At 51.1% G+C, this 23522-nt stretch overlaps 1 protein-coding gene across 9 annotated transcripts in view; it reads left to right on the top strand.

Annotated features, from left to right (window-relative positions):
• Nucleotides 1–1873: 1873 nt before the first annotated feature.
• Nucleotides 1874–23522, top strand: part of PPFIBP2 (PPFIA binding protein 2) — a 153201-nt gene continuing 131552 nt past the window's right edge. For 5 of the 9 annotated variants that reach the window (XM_059408926.1, XM_059408943.1, XM_059408969.1 and 2 more), the window contains exon 1: nt 1903–2225. In XM_059408926.1, the coding sequence (XP_059264909.1) occupies nt 2154–2225 (72 nt within the window). In that variant the 5' untranslated portion in view covers nt 1903–2153. Of the gene's footprint in view, nt 2226–22794; nt 22873–23522 lie in introns of those variants that run through there. The other 4 variants (XM_059408978.1, XM_059408987.1, XM_059408961.1 and 1 more) reach the window with 4 other exon arrangements.

Here is a 23522-nt window from a genome sequence, read left to right as displayed (position 1 = left end):
GGTTGAGTGGGATTCTTGGTGAGTGGAATTATGTGTGGGTCCCGCACTCAGAGTTCTTTATGGGCCCAGAGGAGGGTTGCTTTTTGTCTGCGATACATCTGGATTCGACAGTTCTGAAGAGTACCCTGCCTGCCACTAATGACCCACCCGGGTGCTTTAAATTCCTGCAGGTAGAAGCACGTTTTCAGGTCAAGACATTGTCTCCCTGTTAATGAGCCACTTTTTTTTCCAGGGATTCAGGGCAGGACAGCACGTGGGCCCACAAGCACCATTTCGGGCTTCTTTCTGGTGAACTGTTCAGCTCTGGGGTCGCTTGTCAGATCTTAGGATGAAAGTCCCTATGACCTATGACAGTGGTTCTTAAACTTGACTGAGCATAAGAATCACCTGAGGAACTTTTAAAGATCCCAATACCAGGCCATACTCCCAGACCATTAAATCAGAACCTCGGGAGGTAGGACCGAGACAGCCGTAGTTTTAAGCTTCCTCCCCCCAAATGGTTCAAAAGTGTGAAGAAGCTTGAGAGCCAGGGACTTAGACCATTTTTAAAGATAATTTTTATAAAAAGTAGTTGTGTAGTTCTTAGAACAGATTCGCATTTTCTAGGGGCTATGGTTAGGACAGTGTGTCCGTTGGGGCAGTAACCTGTGGGATTTGGAAACACCCATGAACTCATGTGAACCAGAGCGCCTAGGTCTACAAAAGCCTCTGCTGCTATTTTAAGGAAGTGAAAGAGAACTGAAGGGTGTCCTGCTGTAACACAACTCTTGTGGGCCCCAGCCTTCCTCTGTTGGCTTTGCCTTTGGTCCGCTTCTGGCCACGTTCCTACAGTGACCAGAGTCTCATATTTGCTGTGGTGGCTTAAGTTCTGTTCGAACGTAAAAGTCTTCCGGGCGCTCTGGTAATTTCAGACAGCCAGGGTAATTTGAAAAAAGACGTGTCTTGTGGAGTTTGTCCAGCCTGTAAAAATGTAGATTAAAACTGAGGCCCCAGCTGTAGTGACTCCTGCCAGACCTGGGGACTGTGCCAGACAGAGTCTGCGGTGTCAATGCCATCTGCGGCCCACAGGGATTTTAATCAGCTTAACTGAGCAACCTGTCCTGGGAGGCCCAGGCAAGGCAACAACCTAGCAGTACAGTCAAGGGGGATTCAGGCCATACACTGGGGGAAGGCGTTGGACTGAGTCTCCAGGGTCCAGTCCTGCCCTGATTCTAGAATTCACTCCTGTTCGAGTGGTCCTAGGTGCCAAAGCTTTTCTCTTGTCTGGGGAATGCCGCCTTGGTGCTGAGCACCGGGAAGTGCTTCTTGTCCTTCGCTGTTCCCAAGACCCAGAGCAAATGTCTTTGGTTGGGGCTGACCACTAGGGGGAACTCCACTCCAGATAGCGGGGTTCAAGCGCGCCCAGACGCTAGCTAGGATGACTCAGAGCCTTCCAACCGGTTTTTTTGTAAAGACCGGGAACGAGGCAGAGCTCGGGCCAACCTCAATTTGGACTGCGTCGCACGCGTAGGCGCGGTGAGGGGTGGGGGGGTAGCTCCGAACACCCAAAGGATTGCTGTTCTGAGTACGCCTCTAATCGGTCTTCCTGTGGCTTTTCTCTGTTTGCAGTTCTCGATACAAATTGCTTTTCTGTTTCCTTCTTTCCATTTCCTACGGCCGGGGAACGACGCTGACGGGCTGGAGAAGCCCAGCGGACTGACAGCACCAGCGCTGGGACCCGCCCTTCGGTCTCCCCGGGGCCGGAAGGGTGCAGGAGAGGGAGGTGACAGGAGTGGGGCGGGGCCGATTGGGGCGGAGCCTCCTGGGAGGCGGGGCTTGCGGACTCTAAACACGTTCCAGGGGGCGGGGCCGCGGCTGGGCAGACGGGGCGAAAGCAGGTTCGAAGGGGCGGGGTTGAAGAGGCAGGTCCCAGAGGAAAGGGAACCGGTGGCGGACCGGTCCCTGCCGGCTGCCGCGCCGCGGGAGAGGAAAGGGGATTTGAGGGGCGGTCCCAAGGGAAGGAGGGCGGGAGAAAGCCGGCGCTCCGGGACGAGCCTCCCGTGGGTCCCGCCCCCGTCACGTGGGCTCCAGACCGGGCCGCTGCCGCTCGGTCCGCTGGTTGGTCGGTCAGTTGGTCGGTGGGTCAGTGGCCTGCAGCTCGGTTCTCGCCTCTCATGTTCGGAGGTGGGAGGGACACGGGAGCGGCCCGCACACCTGATCCGCCCGGACAGGAGCCCTGCACCCAGGTCAGTGGGCTCTCCCCACGCCCCACGTCCCCTGCGCGTTCCAGACCGGGAGCCCCCGCGGGGGCATTGCCTGGGGAACCGAAAGCCCCCAGATTCAAGAACCATCCGAGGAGTGGGAGTCAGTGCCAGTGAGGGTCCCAGAGCGTGTCCCAGGCGAGAGAACAGGAACCCTCTTCCTCTTTCCTGGCCAGAATTCTGGGAGGAGGGTATAACTCCTGCGGATTTGCTCCGAATTTCCACCCAAATCTGCCCGGAATTTACAGACAGTCCGCGCGCCCTTGCAGGTGCCAACTTGGCCCTGGAGATGCGGGATGGCCAGTCCCATTTCTGTGCGGTATGTCAGCGAAGCACCGGCGTAATGTAGAAAGCCCACGGTGGTCGGCCGGTTTAGGGTCTGTTTGCCCAAACATCTCTTCGAGTGTGTTCAGATGCAACGCCTTTACTGAGACCAACTCTGTAATTGCGAAAACGCAACGTGCCCCAAATCTCAAGCCACTGCGTCCCAGGAGACTGCCAGATGAAGAAGGTGCTAGTTGAAAGTGGGCTCCTCCTCTCCCTCCTGACATCCAATCTCCAGACCTGCAGTTTTTCTTCAAATGAAAATATGATTCTATGTTTTGAAAAAGTAGAATTTCCAAAGTTTGCAGGGGGTTGAAACAAGGATTCCAGCTAGTCTTTAATCCTCTTAAAAAACGGACCCAGAATATTGTATTTCTACTTATAGAGCAGCTGGCTATGTCGTACAGGTCCATCCCTCTTTGCATATTTCTAAGTCCACATCCTATCTTTCTCTTCATCTGTTTCTTTCCTTTCCCAGAATATATATATAGAGAGAGAGAATATAGAAAACACAAAATAGCATTTAATTTAGAGATTGTTTTTCTTTGGGACTTGAGAGGCAGCCCATTAGTATTCTGCTTAAATTCATATTTAAAGGACCTTGAAGTGGGAAATGAGAGACATGAATTACTCATTTACTCCATCCATCCATGATTTTATGAACACATTATTATTTTTACTTAGAGATTTGATGATGTGCCAGTTATAATTATTGTATTATAATATATTTTGTGTTTAATATTTATATTAATTTTTAATATTATCGATAATATATCACCTAATTATGTTATATTGTAATATAACTATATTAATATAATATTTATATTAATGCATTTATTGTATATAATACTGAGGAGACAAACTGAGAATCATGATCTCTGCTAGGACAGTGTGGCAAGTGTGGTGGCTCTAAGACTGAGCAGAATGAGTGAGATAAATGCAACGAGAGAGGGAAGAGAAAAGAGTTGTGGCAATTCCTATCTTTCTTTTTTTTTTTTTTAAGATTTTATTTATTTATTTGAGAGAGAGAAGGAGAACAAGTGGGGGTGGGGAGCAGCAGAGGGAGAGGATGAAGCAGGTTCCCAACTGGGCAGGGAACCCAGTGTGGTACAGTCCCAGAACCCTGGGATCATGACCTGAATGGAAGGCAGATGCTTAACAGACTGAGCCACCCAGGTGCTGCAGGAATTCCCATCTTTCATCTGACCTGGGAAGATCTGGGATAATTTCAAGTGGATGACTTGTGTGATGGATTTATCCTGGGAGTGAGAGGATTTCTCCTGGACGGGTGTCTCCAGGCAGAGACGGGTAGAGCGTGGTGTGGGCTGAGAGCTGTGCAGGCAGGCAAACACCAGCTAGCCATGAGAAGTGGCAAGTGGCCCAACTGGGTGAGTGCTGGGCAGTAAAGCTGGTGACAAGGATGAAGCATGGCCCCAGTGGGCTTTGAAGGCAGAAGTCCAGAATTGGAAAACATGGTAGCCAATGAGAGATTTTAAGCAAGAGATTGACTGATGGTTCTTGGTGAGCTTCTCAAAGTCCAGGACCTTGGTCCTTGGCCATCCTAACCCATGGCCTGATGTGGAGAAAATCCAGGAAATATTTGTGAACTGAATGATCAGGCAACACCTTGGAGCTGAGCTTCTCAACCTTTAACAAGCTTAAGAGCACTAGGGGATCTTGTTCAAATGCAGATTCTGACTCCTAGGTCTGCCTCTGGGATCTGACCTACATTTCTAAAAAGTTCTAGGGTGGTGCCCTTCACTGTCTCTGGCAAGGATTAAGGGCTGTTGTTTGCAAACCTGGGGAGCTTTTAAACTATTTGGAAGTGGGTCTGGGTCTGGCGTGGTGTTTCCAAGTTTCCCCTGGGGATTCCAGTGAGGGCCAAGGTGGGGCCTGCTCAAGCCCACTGTGGCTGTGCTGTGGGAAGGAGTGGGGGTGGAGGGGGCAGGCACAGGGAGGGGGGTCTAGTTAGGACGTTGAAGGTCAATCAGGATAGAAATGGGAAGGCCTTCTATTGGGCCTGAAAGATTGGGACAGGTAGGAGAGACTCTAGAGAGATGGAATCTATGGCCAAGGGTTCAGGGAGTGCTGGTGTCTATTTTTAGAGTGACTGCACAGCTTGTAGAAGTGAGGAGGGGGAAATAATTCTGAGAGAATTCAGCTTTGGAGAAGAATGGCATGCCCTTGAGGCTATAACATTTGTTGTAAAATTTGGAAATTGGTTTTGACGTGGCCATTGAAAAAAATTTTTTTCCTGAAATACAGATCTGTTCATAACACTTCCCTGCTCTACATCCTCTGGTGGCTCCCCTTTTGCAACACAGGAGAAGGAAAAGCTAGTATGAATGCAGCTAACGAACCATCTAAACATTTAGTAAATTCCCAGACTGCGCCCCATTCAAGAAGTGACCCCTGGTGGGGGGGCGGGGGAAGATGTGACATTGTCACCACTTGGTGTGGGCACAACTAGACTGCAAGCTTTTGGCAGCTTGGTGTCCTGAGTCACTGTTTTTCCTGCTTCCTTCTCAGAGCCATTCCACTTTGTTTCCTGGTGTCATTCTTTGGTTTCAACACTTGGTGGCACCTCTGGGTCTCAGTTTTCCAAGAATCCACAGGTGGTCTCAGAAGGGCGGGCTGTGTCCCTTTTAAACTCCGAAAACCTGGTCTTAATTCGCCCTTGGGGATCTTCAGGACATCCATTCTTATCTCTGACACACTCAGTAAAGAATCTAGGAGATGCTGTCCTAGAGCAGTCGTTTCGCTTCAGACCCAGATCTCCTTCTGGCCTTGCAATTTTCCAGGGTTCTGTGAACTGTCAGTTTGTCTTCAGGAAACCCATGACTTCTACTTAGTACTCCAAGGTAATTCCTATTTTGGGGTCCTCTCAATTCTTGCTTTCATTTCCTCTTGTCTGTCACATCCATGCTTATGCACACAGAGATGCAGGCTCTTAATCACCATGTTCCACGTGGTGCAGTCATCTGGGCCCTGGAATATACCTGTGGATGGAAGGTCTCCACAAGATGGGGTAGCATTGCCTCCTTGGTAGGATAAAGTGTGGCATCCTTGTCTGGCACTGAAGGCCCTGCAAAGACTGGCAGTACTGTAGCTCACAGCTGTATCCCTACTGTTCCCCAAACTGAGTAGCTCACCAGTTTCTGTCTTATGTGTCTCTCCATCTTTGCACATGCTATGTGCTCTTCCTGGAAAGGTCTTCATGGAAAGGTCTCACTCTGTGAGATGAATGAACTCTTATTAAAACTTCAGGATGCAAATCAAACCCTTGAAACCCCTCTCTTCCTCCCATCTCCAAGGTACTGGGACTCTTCTCTCTGGGGCATACATAGAGAACTCAGCTGTGATACTTAGGCACTTCATTTGCATTATCTCTGTCCACACCTGCTCCAGACTGTGAGCTGCTCCAGGCCTCCATCAGTCCTTGGGTGCAGCCCTACACTTAGCAGATGTGCAGGAAGAGTTTGTTTTAAACACAGACCCTGAGCTGGCTGTTTTTGCTGTGTTTGCCCTGGAAGAGGCGGAAAGGGGTAGGCCCTTTTGCACCAGAGATGAGGGAAGAAGCAAGAGGACAACCTGAAAGTCTGGGACAGGCCCAGTGAGGAGTGGCCCATAGGGCTAGAGTCGAGGGTGGGGTTGGGAGGGGACCCTGGGCGAGGTGAGACTGGAGTCAGGCTGGGGTGAGGTCATGGAAGGCCTTGAACTCTGCGGCTAAAGAACTGAGATTTTAATTCCCATGATCCTGAAGGTCTTTCAGTGTGGAAAAGACATGGAGAAATCTCTGCTTTCAGGATGATCCAGGGCTGGCAAGGGCAGCATGGAAGGATAGGAAGCAACCTCCTGTGGAGTATGCTGTTGGAATAACTCATGGAGGTAGCTTAGGATGTGAATTAAGGCAGTGGCAGTGGAGATGGAGAAGAACCTTGCCAAGAAATCCTGCAGGATTGAGTGATTGGATTTGAGGGAGAGGGAAAGGCAGCAAATGGGACACTGACACTTTGTGCTAGTGTGCTGGGAGAAGAATGAGGCATTGTCAGTAGCATGAGAGCATGGAGGAGATTCTTGGAAGGGGGAAGGGAAGTGAGGATGGTTAGTTCCTTTTGGAATCAGAAGAGAAGTGGGTACTTTATTTCATCATATATATAGACACACATCATATACACACATGGATGGTGAAGCTACCAGAGGAACCTATCTAGGGTTACCTGCTCCTGGTGGTAGAACCCAGGCTGCCTGGCCCTCTGGCCTGGGGCTTTATCCTTTGGAGCACTATGAGTTGGCCAGAGTAGAGCTGCCAGAAGGTCCAGATGGAGATTCCATTAGGCAGTGAAAAACAGGAAAGAGACCAGGTTTGGGGTGAATTCAGTCTGCAGAATAGCTAAGCCTGGAATCTTCCAGGTCAAGGACTCAGAAGAGAAATATCTGTGGTGGCCAAGGCCAATGTAGGTGTGAAGGCTCCTGAGTCCTCTCTGTCCTGTGACCCAGGCGTGTGTGGGCTATTGGGGAGCAGGGAGTGCTTTATGGCATGGACACCCACACTTGTTAGTGCTCAGTGTGGGTAATATGTACTAAATGGATTTTCTGGGAGTATACCCACCCCTCTCTCAGTTCTCCAGAAGGATGAATTCTAAGACCCAAACCCTTTTTCAAACCCTTGGCAAATTTTAGGGACCCATCCAATCAGTCAGTAGAAGTTGGCTGTGGTGTGGTGGAGTGGGGGTGGTGGGTGGCTCTGAGCATAGGCCCTTGTGTAGGGCCTGTGTCAGGGATCCAGATGGTTGGTGGAGGGCCCTAGCTGTCCCGTGAGGGGAGAGGACCTTATCTAGAATCTGCAATGCTGCCTTGAGACTCCGTGGCCGGAGGCTGCATTTCCTCTCCTCCTCACCTCTCCCTTCTACACCTTTAAGCCTGGCGGTGCTCCTTCGCCCCCAGCCTCCCCGGGGCAGATTCTGCCTTTCCTATGGGTCAGTGGTCACCTTAGTTTGATGAGACAGAGCTGGGTTAACGCATGAGAATCATTTAGAGTATTGCCTGGTGTGTGGTCATTGCCAAAGGAAAACGAAGACAAGGAGTGCTGGAATTCAACCTAGAGGGAAAACTTGTCAAGCCTCGTGGCTCTTTGGAACTATACAGCTGCATCTGGGAAGTTTCTGCCTTATCTTGTTTTGAGTTTTTGGTTTTTGCTATTAATTAATTTATTTTTACTGAAAGAAAAATGTATGCAGAGCTGCTCATCCACGGTAAAGGACAGCTAGAGATTGCAGACTTGAGATCTGGGTTGTCCGTGTCTCAGGAATGACTCATGCAGAGGTGGGTGGGTGGAGGGCCTTCTGACAAATCTCCAGAACAGCTTGTTAACCCAGGTGAGGCTAAGGGGAGTGATGGTAGCCTAGCCTCTCCCCTCTGGCCTGTAGCTGCCGAGCAGGTCCCACGTGGCTCTGCTTGGGGTGAATCTGTTTCCTCCTGCTGATGAGGACAGGCAGAGGGAAGGGGTGATCCGGATCCTGGGCTTGCTCTCTGTCTGCCCAGGGATAGCCATGGCTTAATGGTTGCTGGGAGTGTCCTCGGGGCACAGAGTGCAGACTCCTGCCCTGACTCTCGGGCAAATGCATCAGTCCACGGCGGCGACTTCTGTGCGTGTTTGGAATATACTAGTTGCATGTGGCTGGGCCTCTCAGCTGGGCAGGGACGGCTCTGACTGGGAGGGCCACTCCTGGGACTGCACTGGTATCCAGAGGTCTTAGCAAACGTCTGCAACCTGCTTCTGGCAGAAGAGCCCAGAAGACTCTGCCAAAAAGAACTCCTGAGGCTGACAGACCGTATGTGCGTGCATGCGTGTGCATGTGTGTGTGTGTGTGTGTGAGAGAGAGAGAGAGAGAGAGAAAGAGGAAGGAAGGGAGGGAGGGAGGGGGAGAGAGAGGTACGCCTGTAGGAGCCAAGAGGCCTATTGTCAGAATTGGGGAAAAGAGACGGGCAGAGCTGCAGCTCAGGCCAGAACTCCAAAAATGAGCTCCCTTTCTTTCCTACATGTGCATGTGGCACTTGCTCTCTTTCCAGGGGCAGCGCTTTCCTTCCCTCATTTCCCCTGACTCAAGGAGCTTTTGACGGGAACAGCTAGCTGGACACTGCACTGCTTCATGAAGACAGCAGAGGTGTGGGTGCACGGGGGGACCCCCAGAAAGCTGCCTCCAGAGGGAGGAGAGGGGGAGCGCCCCGCTTTGGTGGATTTTACAAAGGGCTTGTCTCACGAGATGAGTGATACTACTCCCATCATATGGGAGGGAAATAGGTGCCAGAAAATTCAAGTGTTTTTTTTTTGTAAAAACAAACAAACAAACAAAAAAAACCCTCCAAGTATTAGATTTAATTTATTGTCGAAATTGGGATACTTTTGAGTGTGAAAGGAGGCAGACAGATGCTGAGCTGGGTGGGATGTGGGGTAGCAGGACTGTCTTGGGCATACCAGAAGTGTGGTATCTGGCTCTGGATTAAGTAAGTGACCAGGGCGGGTAATGGGAGGCAGGAGAGGATCAGGGAGAGGGGGCTGCAGTAGGAGCAGGGTTAGAACTTGAATTTGGGCAAGAAAGGCAGATTCTTCTAATTCAACATTTTACCAAAGCAGAGGAATCATTCTTGGCTCTGACACCTGACCTTGACAGGATGTCATGAAAAAGTTTTATTACATAAGCTCTTCCTGTGATCAGCCAAGACATCTGGTTCTTCGATGCAGCGCACTCACACAGTAACAACCACCACCACCCCGTGTGTCTGTCTAGGTTTTCCCTGCGCCAGCTCACTGGGCCCGCACAATGCCTCAGGCAGGGATTATTGTCTTGTTTCTGGAGATGAGGAGACGAGTCTTGCCTACTGCCCCCAGCCTCCCAGCATGGCGGGCTCCCACCTTCCTCCACCGTGAGGGCCTCCCTGATCTCCGAGGGACCCCACTTGCTCAAGTGTGTAGATTTCGAACCGTACAGCCTCCCTTTCAAGGCCACTCTTCATGGACTTGCTGTTGCTACCCTGAGCTTTAAGTTCTTCATCTGTTCAGTTCATTGGGAACAATAAGAAGCTTGTTCCATTGGCTTCTGGTGAAGATTTTAATGAGGTGATACACGTAGTGTTGATTGTGGATTGCAGTGCTTGGCATAGCCTACGTAGTCAGCAGTTGGGGTTGTTATCATGTAGTCAGCAGTTGGGGTTGTTATCATGTTGTCCTCTTCTCAGGAAGCCTGGAAGAGAATATTTTGTCAAGAAGAGTGACATATCATCTAGAGGACTCATTCTAAAATCTCAGGGAAGGAGCATTCCCTGGGCCTCCAGGTGTGACTCAAAAGGACAGCCATGGTGGAGGTGAGCCGGAAGTCCAAGAGGCAGAAGTGCATGACTGGTGGGAAACAGCCTGGTTTCAGATGGCTGGTCACCAATGTACAGCACAAAGGCAGCAGGGAAGACTGAAAACCCAAACCAGCTCAATGAGATGTGGTAGGGGGAAGTGCATAGTCCTATCTGTAGACTCCAAAAATCAGTGGTGTAGGTTTCCTACCTGGCCACATGGAAAAGCCCATAGAAGTCAGCCTGGTTCATTAATAGAAGTCCTGGCTTTAGACCTTGCTAGAAGATCATCCCTCTTTTTTCTGTACTGGCCAAAACTGGACACACCACATTCTGGGAGCAGGTGGAAGAGGGGTGTTTAGTGCCCCAAAGCCAGAGTCTGTGTCCTGCAAGCTTTGAAAGGACCTAAGGACTGATAGGAAGACACTGGGGCTGTGATTGTGATTTTCAGCTTGGGGACAGAGCCATCTTGTTCTGTGTTGCTCAGAGGGTAGAGTTGGGGGTCCATGGTGGGGACGGCAGAGGGAATTAAGGAGGAGGCAGATTTCAGTTCTTTGTGAGAAGTTTTGTGGGGTAAGAAATTCTGCATAACTCAAGCTTATCTTGAGGGCAAGGTCTCAGAGCCTGTGTTGCAGTCTTACCTCAAGAAGGTGTTGTCCAAGTGGTCTTCACTAGAGAGAAGTTGGCCAAATTGCAGGGGAGGCAGGGTTTTCTAAGAGCTTGAACTGAAAGTGCAGCAGGATTGTGGAGATGGTTGGCTTCTGAGGTGGAACGAAGGCAGGAGGCTGGGAAGCGTGGTCCCAAAGTTGTGTAAGACCTTCTCTGGCCCAAGTTACAGGCTGAAGTCCTGCTCAGTAATGGCCTGGGAGAGAGGAAAGGCTCTGAGGAAAAATGGTTTTGTGACCTGAAACTCGAGGCCTGGGATCCCGAAGAAGTGATTATACTCTGTATATTCTCTGCGGATACCTGCCTTGGCCCAGCCCCCTCACGGGGCTTGAAGCCTCTTGCAAACTCAGGGTCATTCCTCGAAGATTTCAAGAACACAGCATCCTGGTGTCTGAAGAACCCGGGCCATGTGGTCTGAGGCACTGGGATTGCAGCATCGAAGAAGGGATGGTGGATATAGGAGAGAGCCATCTAGGAAGGCAGTGGGGACGACACTGGGAAGTCTAACTGTCTGTCTGCAGTCTGGGCCCCAGAGCCAGCTTCCAGCCCCAAGATTTGCCCAGGAAGGGCTGTGGGCAGTGGGGCCTTATTCAGCTAGGCTGAGGTTTCGGGTGGGGTGCGTGGGTGGAGGATGGAGAGCGCTGTGGTTAAGCAACGTGGATGCCTGAGGGGTATCCTCTCCTGACCTGGGTGGCAGGGAGGGAGGCCATGGAGGCCCTCAAGTCAGAACCGGCCCCCTGGATCCGGGGCAACTCCCCCTTTTAGGAACAAAGGTGGAGCCTAATTCTAAGTGCTCTGGAGCCAGGAGACTCACGACCTCATTTAATATTTCAGTCACCGAATGATTTTTGACCATCTGTGCTGAGGACTGCAGGAACCTGAGATGAGTAAGACATGTCCACTGCTTGGGTCCAACTTCAGGATTGTACGCCTTCCTCAAAATTGGCAATGCTAACCACAGAGAGAACACGGGGAACATTCAGAGAAGAGGTTGGGGCACTTGGTTTGCTGAGGAGGTAGCCTTTGAGATGTGTCTTGAAGGAAACAGAGGGACCAGAGACACCCCTTTCTCTGGGTCCATGGTATTTCTAGCAGAGGGGACAGCAGTGGACAAAGAAAACCAGAGGAATGGTAAATTAAAGAGCATATGTGGACAACAGCCAGTGGTTTGGTTTGGTGTAACCAAGGAGTGGGGTTATACAGGGAACTGGGGATTAGAAATCATCATTTATTAAGTCCCCACTGAAGAGGAAAATGACTCAGGAAAAGTGACTTTTCCCAAGGTTCTCCAGCTGGCAGGAGGCTGAAATAAGACTTGGGCCCAGTCTACCTGATCCTCAAGCCCATGTTTTTTCCATTCTATCTTGCCACCGCATTGAAAGGTCAGATTATTCAGAGTCTTAAGTTTACCACAAAGATCAAGCCTTCATGCTGGGGCAGGAAGCCACTCGGGCTGCACGTGTCAGATGACATTAACCTGTGAGAAGCGCTTGGTGGACTTGGCCAGATTAAGGACACGTAGTTAGCCCCAGTAAATATATACGTACACACAGAGAGACCTATTTAGAGATAAATTTCTAAAATAGAGGCGATTGCATAGTGTCGTAGAAACTGTTACTTCCTGAGCTCTATAGGCAGTTGCTGATTTCCTGGCTGAATTCCACGCACTCAATAAAGTATATTAGAATGGGGCAAGATAACCTGGGATCTTCTCTAATTTATACAAAAAGCTTCTTGGCTTTAGCTACTGTCATTAGTAACAGGTTGCTTACAGCCCACCTCATCTACTGGGGACCTGATCAGTAATGTGGACTGCCTGGCTGGGGACCCCAGAGTGTCGGCACTAAAGGGGGTACTCTGGGGTGGGTTGGAAAGGTGGGGTGAGGGATGGGAGTCAGAAGAGCCTCCGCAGGAACCCAGGTGGGGGTGTGGGTGGAGAGGAGGGGCCAGCACAGCTCAGTAAGCGGGCAGAGAGCCTGCCCGTGCAGGAGCATGGAGTGGGGGCTGGATGCTGCGTGAAGGAGAGCATTGTTTCCACCAGGCATGTTCAGGCTCTGAGCAGGTGGGTGCTGGTAGTGGCTGCCTGCTGAAGTTGGGGTTCTTCCTTACCTTGTAAACCATAGAGCCAGCCAGTCCATGTTGCTGATCAGGTCTGCCCAGAACCCCATCCTGTGTTCAGCGTGGCTGCCCCTCCTCCCTACAGCAGAGCTCAGAACCCAGATCTGGCCCTGGCAGCTGCACCCTGCTTCCTCAGGGTGGACCTGGGGTCCTTCCGGCTGCCCAGTGGGATGCTTCCCCTCAGCCCAGAGACAAGAGCCTGAGAAGACCACCTCAGGGAGGCTGGGGTGCCATTCGGGTAATATCTGAGCTGCAGTGACTTGGGATCTCGTGTTAATGGGACTGCAGGTGAGACAAAGCTCTCCCTCCGCATCCTCCCTGTGAATCAGGAGCCCTTTGAAAACTGTTAAGAGCTGCATCAGGGTCACAAATCCAGTACTCAACTGTCATGTTGTATTTGACAGAGAATTTTAAATAAATCTTGTGACAGTTGAATGAGGGATGGCGTTCATGACAAGGTTTCTGCAGGCTACAGGAGACACATCTCTTGTTGCTTCACTGTGACCTGCTGTGTGTGTGCAAACCTTCCCCAAGTGTCTCCAGGGGCAGTTGCCTGCTTGGCTGTAGGTGTCCTGGAAGTGTGATGTCCACGGGGAGCAACGGTGGGGACTCTCTGGGACACCAGTACAGCTTGACCATCTTCTGCCTCTGACACCTCTGAGTTAAAGGGGCTCTCTTGATGCCAGTGCCCAGGGCCAGGGGCTTCCTGCTCCACGAATGTGGTCAGGAATGGCCCTTCCTGTCCCTGACCCCTGGAGCCTGGCTTTAGCTGTAGCCTTTGTGTTTGGGGTCTCCCAGATCTGCCTCCCCGCTTGCCGGCTCTCTCCCAGGTGCCTGCCCACAGTGGCTTGTGAACATATGCCTGCTCACCGTCCCTAAGTGGGATGCCCAGGGGCCCCCGATGCAATGGCTGAGGAAGGTGCCAAGGGGCGGTACAAGGAAGCACACGATCAGATCAGTAGGAAACTTTCTGCTCCGGAAGAGCTGGTGGCCTGGACCTTCCTTTCAGATACTGCTAGACAGACACTGAAGGCCCACAGCAGGGGTACTGAGTGTGGAGCCCCGGGCTGCCACGTGGGGGGCTGGCTCTGAGGGATTTGGCAACTTCTCAAAGGTAGTCAGTGTCATATATTTTTCCCCCTCATTCCCCCTCACCCCATCAGGGGTCTTGGCTAAATCCATCTGTTGGAATATTGCGGTTAGGGCCATATTCTCTAAGAGGGAGAGGCGAGCATTGCCTGTTTACGGGGCCAGGATCCCGGCCAGCTGATTTACTCTGTCCTCTCTGCTAACCCTCTGACCCACCCAGTGTGAGGCAGACATTATTATCTTCGTTACACAGTAACCTGAGAGGTTAATATATATTACCCAAGGTCAAAACTAACCTAGCCGTGAGTAGCAGAGGCAGGATTTAAGCCCCAGTCAGTGTGACTGCAAAGCTTGGACTCTCTCTCTTGCCTCCTGCTCCACTCCTTGGGGGTAAGGAAAGGAGTACAGGAGTTCAGGCTCAGAACAGGGGTGGGTCGGGAGGGGGGACTCCTGTTGTGCTGCCTTCCCCTGCTGGGGCCCCTTTCTATACCTTTCGCCCTGAGTCTCAGGCCCTGCTCAGGTATCTCCCCCGGGAGAACAGCCCTGCTTTGTGGACAAGAAGTGTGGAAGATGGAGAGAGGTCCCCAGGAGCTCTTGTAGATGCTCCCACTCCCCTGGGGTCAGACTGACAGACGTCTAGGAGAAGACCTTGTGGGCCTCCAGAGAGGGGAGACCCGAATACAATGTAATTCTCTAGCCAACTTGTCCTTGATCTGAGGGACTGTGTGCGTGAATGGGGGATTCCTGGATCACTTTTCTTGGGAAAGTCCCTGAATCATTCTGGCCTAAGTGCTGTTGGGGGAGGGAAGCAATCCTGGTGGCAGATGTCTTGTGATGGGTGAGCTGAGCTGAGGGGCTGGGGCCTGCCCCTCCTTCCCCCCTTTGTCACAGACTGGAATTGTTGAACTGGGTGGAGGCAAAGATGGCTGGGTCTAAGGTGCTTGGTTCCTTGAATGAGGCTCGACAGGTTGCTGGTCAGGCTACGGCATCTAGAACGGTTTCCTTCTTAGAGATACCAGTCTGGCCTTGCTGGTGGCCTCACTCCCTGGGCATGCCTTACACAGGGCTGACTTACAAAAAGATAAATAAAGGACTGTTAGAGACTCTCCATACCTGGATGTTGTTTAAGGTCTGAAGATGCAAAGCAAAGTCTTCCTCAGACTTAGAGGGAAGGGAGCAAGTCTGGATGGGAACAGAGCCCCACATCTCCGGACAGGAGGCTGCCTTGTTGCAACAGGTTGGTGCGGCCAGTATCAGACTGGGGCATGCACTAGCCCTCTGGGCCTGCTGTAACAAAGCTCCACAGACTGGCTGGCGAAACAACAGAAATTGGTTCCCTCACAGTTCTGGAGGCCACAAGTCCAAGATCAGGGTGTCAACAGGGTTGGTTTCTTCTGAGGCCTGCTTGTAAATGGTCACCTCCCTGTGTCCTCCCATGGTCTTTCCGCTGTATATGTCTGTGTCCTTATAAGGATACCAGTCAGATTAGATTAGGGCCCACCCCATGACCTCTTTTTAATTTAGTTATCTCTTTAAAGAACTTACTTCTAAATACAGTCACTTTCTAAGGTCCTGGGTGTTAGACTTCAACATAAAATTTGAGGAAGGGGATACAATTTGGCCTATAACAGGGTATTTTTCAGAATCCTCAGTGAACAAGCCTCCATGTGCAGTGAAGGATGGAGAGGCACTCCGTGCTGGTCCTGCCAAGGAGTGGGAGAGGCAGGTAGGCTCAAGGCAGCCAGTGGAGAAGCTTGACTGGCCTCTTGCAAAGGCTCAGCTCCATGAAGCCCAGGCTAGGCAAGTTCCCTGGTTGTCTGGGCTCTCTAGCAGCCGTGGGTTCTGTGTGCTGTCTTCATCTGGCTCCCGCATGGCCTCAGCCCTCTAGTGAAGACAGAGCTGCTAATACCCTACTAATACCCTCCAGCCTGGGCGTGCAGAGGAAGCCCCCTTCTCCTCTGACAGAGGCCAGAGCCAGGCTCTTGTTGCCAGCACACACAGCCTGACTTCAGGAAAATTCTTTGTCTCCTACTGGTCTAATGCAAAAGGAAAACTATTGCATTGATTCCAAATTAAACTGTTTGACAAGTGTTGAAATGAAGGTTCAAAATACAGAATAAATTTTGATTAATGCAGTTCATGTTTATCCAGAGACTGCCAAATTCTGGGGTCTGTATTCCTCGCCAGGCAGCTCGGGAGGCTCGTAGGAGGTAGCTGGCTACAGGCTATCAGGCCCCTGAACATTCTAGATGACAAGAAAACTCGCCAATTCAGATGTGTGTGTGTGTTTTTTTTTTTTCTTGTTGCCTAGCATTCGAAAATAATAGAATAAGGAGAAATGCCTGGTTTTATCATCTGTTAGGGGAAGTTACATCGTCTTCTCCCGTTGTTTCTGTGGAAATATCCTTGAGTTCATCCGTTGTCTCTCAGTCGTGCCAGCGCCGACCATGGCCAGTCCTCCTAGCCTCTGATTGTCAGGCCACAACGAGAGGGGCCTTATGTGTAGAGAGAGTGAGAGGGGAGAGGCTGCTGTAGACACCCCCCACCCTTATTCAGAAAACTAGCCAAGGTCTCTCTTTCACACACCCTTCTCCCTTTGCCCTCCACTCAGCGCTCACACTTAACATTTTGTGTCAGCCAGCGTTTCCTGAGTGTCTGCCTTTGTCAGGTTCATTGCTGGGCTCTGAGGATAGAAAGGCAAATAGCATATACTCCCTGCTCTCAAGCATCTTAATTTTGAAGGGGAGACAGACATACCGAGGATTTGTATAACCAGAGCTGTAAGTGGGATGATAAAAGTGAGTACCAAGTGTGGCAGAACGAAAGGGAAGCACCAACACCTTCAGGCCCCAGGGTAATGGTGTCCGGAAAGGCTTCCTTGGGTTGATGCCTGTTGAGAAGGCCTTAGAATATGTGAGATCTGAAAGTATGGCTGGAGAAAAGCATCCCACACAGGAAAGAGAGAACACAGGGAAATCCTTCTGTATTTAGGGAGTAGGAAGAGTAGGAAGTGGCTTGGGGGGCTGAACTGAGAACATGGTGAGAAGTGCAGTTGGGAGGGTCAGTCTCACAGGAGGACTTGGATAGCTGAGCTATGGAATACAGCTTTGTTCCTGAAGCAGTGGGGAGCCATGGAGAGTTTGGGAGCAGAGGAGTAGTGCCATCAGCATTACGAAACATACCCTGCCTGCTCTGGGAAAGATGGGTTGAAGGAGAGTCAGCCAGAAGCAGGAAGCCTAGAGGAGGCAACTTTAGCAATGGGAGGGAGAGATGATGAGGGTCTGAATGAGGGTGGGCTGAGCATTTGGTCAGGTGGTAGGTCCTTTAGGGAGCCTGAATGGCCCTGCGTCTGTGTCACCAGGAATTTAGGTTCAAACCTCAGTTCTGGTTCTGTTGGTCCCCAGCAAGGTAAGGTAGAATCCCGTGCCCTGCTCTGGAAAAGCTCAGATCCCTAAGTGCTAGATTTTAAAAAAAAACAATGAGCAACAAAAAGCCCCTCTGTTATAAAAAAAAATCCAAACACACAAAAGTAGAAGGAACCATGTAATGAATCAACTTACTCATCAACCAGCTTCAACAATAAGTCCTTGGTTTTTATATTTGTAAGGGATAATTTTTTTTTAAAGATTTCTTTATCTCTGAGATAGAGGGAAAGGGAGAGTGAGTGCACATGAGCAGGAGGGGCAGAGGGAGAAAGAGAGAGAAATAATCTCAGACTCTGTGCTAGCGCAGAGCCGGACACGGGGCTCCATCTTACCACCCTGAGATCACAACCTGAGCCAAAACCAAGAGTCAGACACTTACCTGACTGTGCCACCCAGGTGCCCTTGTAGGAGATAATTTTTGCAATGAAGCTTTTTGAACATATTCAAGCCGAGGCTACATTGGAATCATTTCTCTGAGTCTGTCATCAGGTTGAGGCATTGAAATGACTTTATGTCCATTTTTTCCTCCTCAGAGGTAAAATTGTGCACACGCGTGTGTGTTCTCTGTTGTGAGAAGGGAAGTGAGGGCAGCTTTCTCTGTGTTCTGGGCTGAGGAAGTACACTGCTAGCAGTTCTTATCAGTGGGTAAGGTTCTGTCTGCCAGGGGACAGGTGAGGTGTGGACGGCTTGGGAGGGCAGTTGGCAGGGTTGGACACCCTTCTTATCTGCTCACTGAAGGATGCTACAGGATCCTCTGCAGGTTGCTGGGAAGCCGGGCTCCCAGACAGAGGGCACTGTGTGGATGGTAGGGGTATTCCCCCAAGCTGCTATGGGTCCTCCTTGCTAGAGACGAGATGGTGCACCAGTCACCAGTGTGCCCTACAGACCAGCACTGACCAGTCCTATGGCCAGTGCTACTTTGTCGTCCTTCACTGAGAGTGACCCAGGTTACTGGGTGTTTGGTAGTTGTTTAGACTACTTAAATGTCCTCTGGGTTTGGCACCAGATGAAAAATAAGAGCAGGAGTCAGTCAGACAGAGACTAAGATACTAGCTGTGGGGCTCATAAAGGTGTTGAGAGACTGTCATCAGTAGGGTTCCCAGCGCGTCCCTCTCCTCAGTTAGCATATCCACCTGGGTCAGAGACCTAGATGACTGCCTCCTGCTGGGGACAGGCCACTTCCCTGGGGCAAGGCCACTCTGCAAAAAGAGTGGGAAGGGTGGGGCTGAGCCACAGGTGCTGGGTTCCTTCCCCCATTCCCTCTGTCAGGGACTTAGCTGCCCCCAGGAGGCAAGGTCAAAGAAGGAGAATGTCAGCCCTATTGCATGTCTCCATGGCAACAGGAAAGAACCCAGATGGAGGTGTAAGCATGGGTTGTGAGCCAGCAGAGGTGCCCGTGGGCAATGGGGAGTGGGAATGCTGTCCTGGAGAAAGGAGAATCGCCTTGAATGAGTTTTGATGGACAGAGACTAGAGAAGGGACCTTTATTTTTATTTTATTTATTCTTTTTTTTTTTTTTTTTTTTGAGAAGGGACCTTTAGCTTGAGAGACAGTGTGAAAAAGGCATAGCAGAAGGAGAATGCTTGCTCTCCTATGGCTGGAGTGTCAGGAGGTCAGAAGAATGCAGTTGGAAGTGGCCAGGCTTGGTGAGGAAGGGCTGCAGAGTGGTAAGAACTTGACCTTAGAGTTGGACTGCCTGGGTTCAGACCCATCTTCACTGCTTCCAGGATGTGGGATTTGACCAGTTGCTTAACCTCTGCAAGCTCCAGTTTCCTTTTCTCTAAAATTTGGATAACAGCAGTTATGAATATTGAGGCAGGAGACACCTATCCATGCTTAGCTCAGGGCAGAACGGGTGTTTTTATGAAGTAGCAGCCATTATTATTACCATCGTGTGTCCAGGACAGTTTGGGGTCAGCTAACAGGTGTCTTAGATGCCAGACTCAGGAGTCTGGATTGCTGTGAGAGAGGCCAAGTATGGCTCAGGTGAGAGGAGGCCCTCCAAGGCTAAGATTCTGATACCTGGATATAGGCTGGGTAGCTAGGGGGTTGGGGGGAGATGGAGCTCCCTGCCTGGAGCAATCCATTGGCACCTGTTTGCTGTGGAAAGGCCAGGGATGGTCCCAGGGGAATGCGGGGCGTGCAGGTCAAGCAGACAAGGAGCTACTCCATGGAGAGAGGACCACGCTGAGAGAGTTTCTGATTGTGCTGCATCTCTGGGGCTACTTAGAAATAGCCAGAAGACTGAGGAACATTTGGATACTTCAGTCTGGAGCTTACCAAGGTAGTCTGGTGTTAACTAGTGCTCAACATGGAGATGAAATACAGATTGCCCAAGGATCGACTGCAGAAGAAACAGGAAGAGAGCTGAGCACAGAATCCAGCCCACAGGACATTTAGTGAAGGGGGAGGACCTGGAAGAACCCATAGAGTGTTTTGTCCCAAATGCCCAAGGAAGAGTACAGTGGGGGTGGGGTTTGGGTATGGATGAGAAGCCAGGGAAAACAATCCCTTGCTGCCTGTCACAGGAGTAAGAGTGCACGTGGCTTGGCGGGGGGAGAGACCGTAGCAGGGCACTGCAGTGACCTCATGGCAGGAGGTACCAGAGAGAACAGGAGGTGAGTGCTTTGTCAGGGAAGCCAAGGTACCATCGTGAGATGGTACCCGAAGGAAGTGTTTTAGGAAAGCAGAGGCTTTAATGTTTGTGTGGGTCAAGAGGAAGGAATGGGAGAGGGGAGAAAGACAGATTAAGTTTAGAGAGGGAACCATGGAGAGGCTGGGCCTCCGGGGGGTTTGATTAGGGGAAGTCTGAGAAGGAGAGAAGGGGAAGTGAGGGACTCTGTTTCTCACCAGTAAAAGATGTGGTAGTGCACTGAGGGGAGTCTGGTAGGAAGGGTGTGCCAGATTAAAGATCTCCCTCCCCAGGCAGGGGGAGATGGGGGTGATTCATGATTCAGAGGTGCTCTGAGCTGGGGAGGTGCCTGGGTGGTGTCAGGAGATGGTCCTGTGTGTTGATTGCTGACCTGTGGCAGGGCCCCATCCTGCTGTCCAGAATGACGGGGTGCTGAAGGAGAAATGGAGTCAGGGGAGGGTGTGGGAGGGCTCCTGAGGTTATCAGCGGAGGGGACAGGCTGCCATGGCCTGGTTCTTCTCAGGGAGAAGGTCCTTGCATCCTGCTCCATTATTGCTGGAAAAGGTTGGGAGGCTTCCTGGCAGTGACTCCCATTGCCTGATGTGTAAAGGCCAGGTTGTAGAAGGGGTAAAGCGAGGGACCCTTCATAAACTGGTCCTAACTTCATTTGCTCTCACTCTCTTCCAGTTCTCTGGTCATGCCAGGCTATGGGTATACATGAGTGTGTACACACACACACACACACACAACATGCATGTGTGCACACACCTGCTCCCCAGCATACCTTAGGGTACTCACACTCCTTTCTCCTTTCGCATTTCTGCATACTGTCCTCTCTGACGCTTTTTGGAGTCACCCACACTGCACTCGTCACTCCTTCCTCCTGCTGCCTTGCTCTGTGCGTGCTCAGCTTCCTTCCCCCCCGGGGGGGGGGGGGCACTGGGTGCTGTGTTGTTGCACACATGTGTCTTTCTGGAATCCCCGGGGCCTCCATGGTGCCAGGCACCTAGCAGCTTCCCTTTGACTGTCTGTCCGCTTGAATGAGTGCGTGTCACATTGAGCCTTACTATCCACAAAATGATCGGCAAATGGTCGATTTTTGAAGCTCATCTTCTCTTCGCAAGTCACTTCCATGGAAGATTTTTACCTATGACTTGCCTGTTGAGCTGGTGACATTGTCAAGTTGACATCCGCACTGAATTGCCATCCGAACTTAATTTTAGAGACAATGGGAATTTCAGGGAAATGATGTTTTTCTTCTCTCAAAGGAGTATTATGACCACTTTAAAATTGGACCATTATTTTATGCATTTCTGAAGTCGAAGTTGGTAAAAGCCAAATTTTGTTGGCTCTGCCATTTGGACCCAGATAGAGGCCCGGGTCTACAAGCAACGTCTACATTCTAATTAACGTGGATGAAAGATGAAAGAGTTTGGGCCCTTGGTAGATCAATAACATTCATTAATTTTCTCTTAGCATCTACCACAGGGTCTTACAGATAATGGGTACAAATTGTATTTGTTAAATGGATAAATTAATCTATATATGTGTTGATTTTTATGGATCATGCATTTTTATGACAACTGTTTTCTGTTCTGTGTTGTCTTTTTTCTGAGTAAAATATGATCTTGTAACAGATTGAGGGGGTTCAGGGGGTTCATGGGCACACAGTCCCCATGAAGATACTAGGTGATGGGCCAAGCTAGTTATTAGCCCCAGTGCCCTGAGCCCTGTCTGTTTGGACATGGAGACCAGCTTCCCATCTCCCAGCCTTCACTGCTCAGAGCAGATCTGCAGGGTGAGATGGTGTGGTGGGGCGAGCAAGCAGGGACCTGGCTGACAGACAGACCGGACTCCACAGAAGGCCTATCAGCAACCATGTGACCTCAGGTAGCGTCTTAGCATCTTTGCATCTCGGCTCCTCTTTTGTAAAATGGGCCTGATAATTATAATCTATCCATCATACGATGGCCAGGAAGATTAAATGAGGGAATGAGGACAAAATATTTTCACGGGAGCTGCTGCTTCTGTCGGCCCAGGGAAACCCTCTGTGAGCCCCTGTAGCTGGCAGTGTTTACATACAGGCAGAAACCAGGGTGCAAGGTAGCGTGCCATCATTAGCTGGCTGGGGGCTGGCTCGGGGCTGCGAGGCAGGCAGTGGGATCTTCTGGCATGTGGTGGTGTGGCTGAGGCGTGGTCCTTCATATCCCAGCCTGGAAGGAGACACTTATTTATGTCCACCCCTTAGACTTCCTGTTTCTGAGACTCTCAGAAGGAAGGGAAAGAACCTTCCATCCCAAGTTCTCTAAGTGGCTGTAGTGAGCCCCCACCATAGTGAAGATGCAGATGGACTTGTCATAAGCACAGTGGTAAGAGGCATCTTGGTGGGGGCTTGGTGATGCTCTATCCCCTGGACACTGTCTGGCTCCCCAGCTCCCTCTTCCCAAAGGCACAGATTCTGGCCTGCCTGCCCTGCTCCTCGATCCGTCTCCTCACTGGAGTACCTGCCTTTCTTGTCTTCTGAGATCTGCCCAACCTTTCCTCAGCAGGCCTGGGTTGAGGCCCGTGGCCTTGGTCACTGAGATTACCATGGCCTCAGCCACTGACATTGCTGTGCCCTCTTCAACACAGTAAGCTCTCGAATTGGGGAAAAGGACCATCTGGGAGGCAGAATGTCAAGAGCAGAAATGGGAGGTGAGAACAGTCAGAGGAAGGGGAAGCAAGTGTTTAAAAATATTAAGCAGAGACCTGGATGGGAACCCAACATCAGCTCTTTGGTTGTTCCTGAAGCCCAGAAGGGCCAATGTGCTGTTTGGGCGTGAGCCATGACAACCTCACGCTGGCTCACACCCGTTTCCTGGCCAGACCCGGTGCTCCTCCTTGTGGGCTGGGCTCGCGGTGTCTCACGCTCATGTCTTTGAGGGTGGTGTTTCTCTGCAGAAGCTTGCCCTTGCGAGCAGGAGGGAGGATGTTGGCCTGAGTCTGGGGGACAGCTGACCTGGGAGGAAGTCCAGCCTCACGGCACCCGGAGGTGAGGTTGTCTGCCTCGATGCTATTTGTTGCATTCTTCTGAGGAGGGTGTTGAACCGTGTGACCGAGTCCCCTCCTAGGATTGCGTGTTGGTGGAAGGGCTGTTTGGGGTGGTGGAGCCTTGTGTGAAGGGCTGTGGTTTGGGAAGGACGGCTTGAGCCTAAGTAGAAGCATCTGGGTTTGGCTGTGCCAGACAAGCTCGGTGGAGGAGCAGTGACATGTGACAGGGCTTGGGCTAGGTTTTCAGTGGAAGGGCCAGAAAGAAAAAGGACTCCTTCTAGTGGGTTCCGTGGAGCTGGGCTCCAGCACAAATGTTCTTAGGGATCTTTTGGAACTTGCCCAGTGGGGAGGGGCTGGGAATGCCCAGTGCCCACAGCTCACTAACCTGGCACTTTGGGGAAGAAAGACTCTAAGCAGGAAATACTGCCTTCGCCCCCCGCTGGCCCTGGCACCACCAGCCAGCCTATGCCTGGGCTCCGGGCCCTTCAGGCTGTTCTGGTCCATCTCCGCCTCCCAGTCTCAGCTTCCCTGGCTGACCAAACCGAGCCGCCTGACCTGGGGTGTTTAGGTGGCAGTGAGAAGTCTGTGTGTGGAAAACATGTTCACAGCCCAAAGCGTCAAACACCAGACGGATGTTTGGTATCAGAAGTG

The sequence above is a fragment of the Mustela nigripes genome, chromosome 1 (assembly GCF_022355385.1).
Source record: "Mustela nigripes isolate SB6536 chromosome 1, MUSNIG.SB6536, whole genome shotgun sequence".
In the NCBI taxonomy this organism is placed as follows: Eukaryota; Metazoa; Chordata; class Mammalia; order Carnivora; family Mustelidae; genus Mustela; species Mustela nigripes.
The sequence above is the reverse complement of the archived record's forward strand: the minus strand, read 5'-3'. Positions and strand labels throughout refer to the sequence as shown.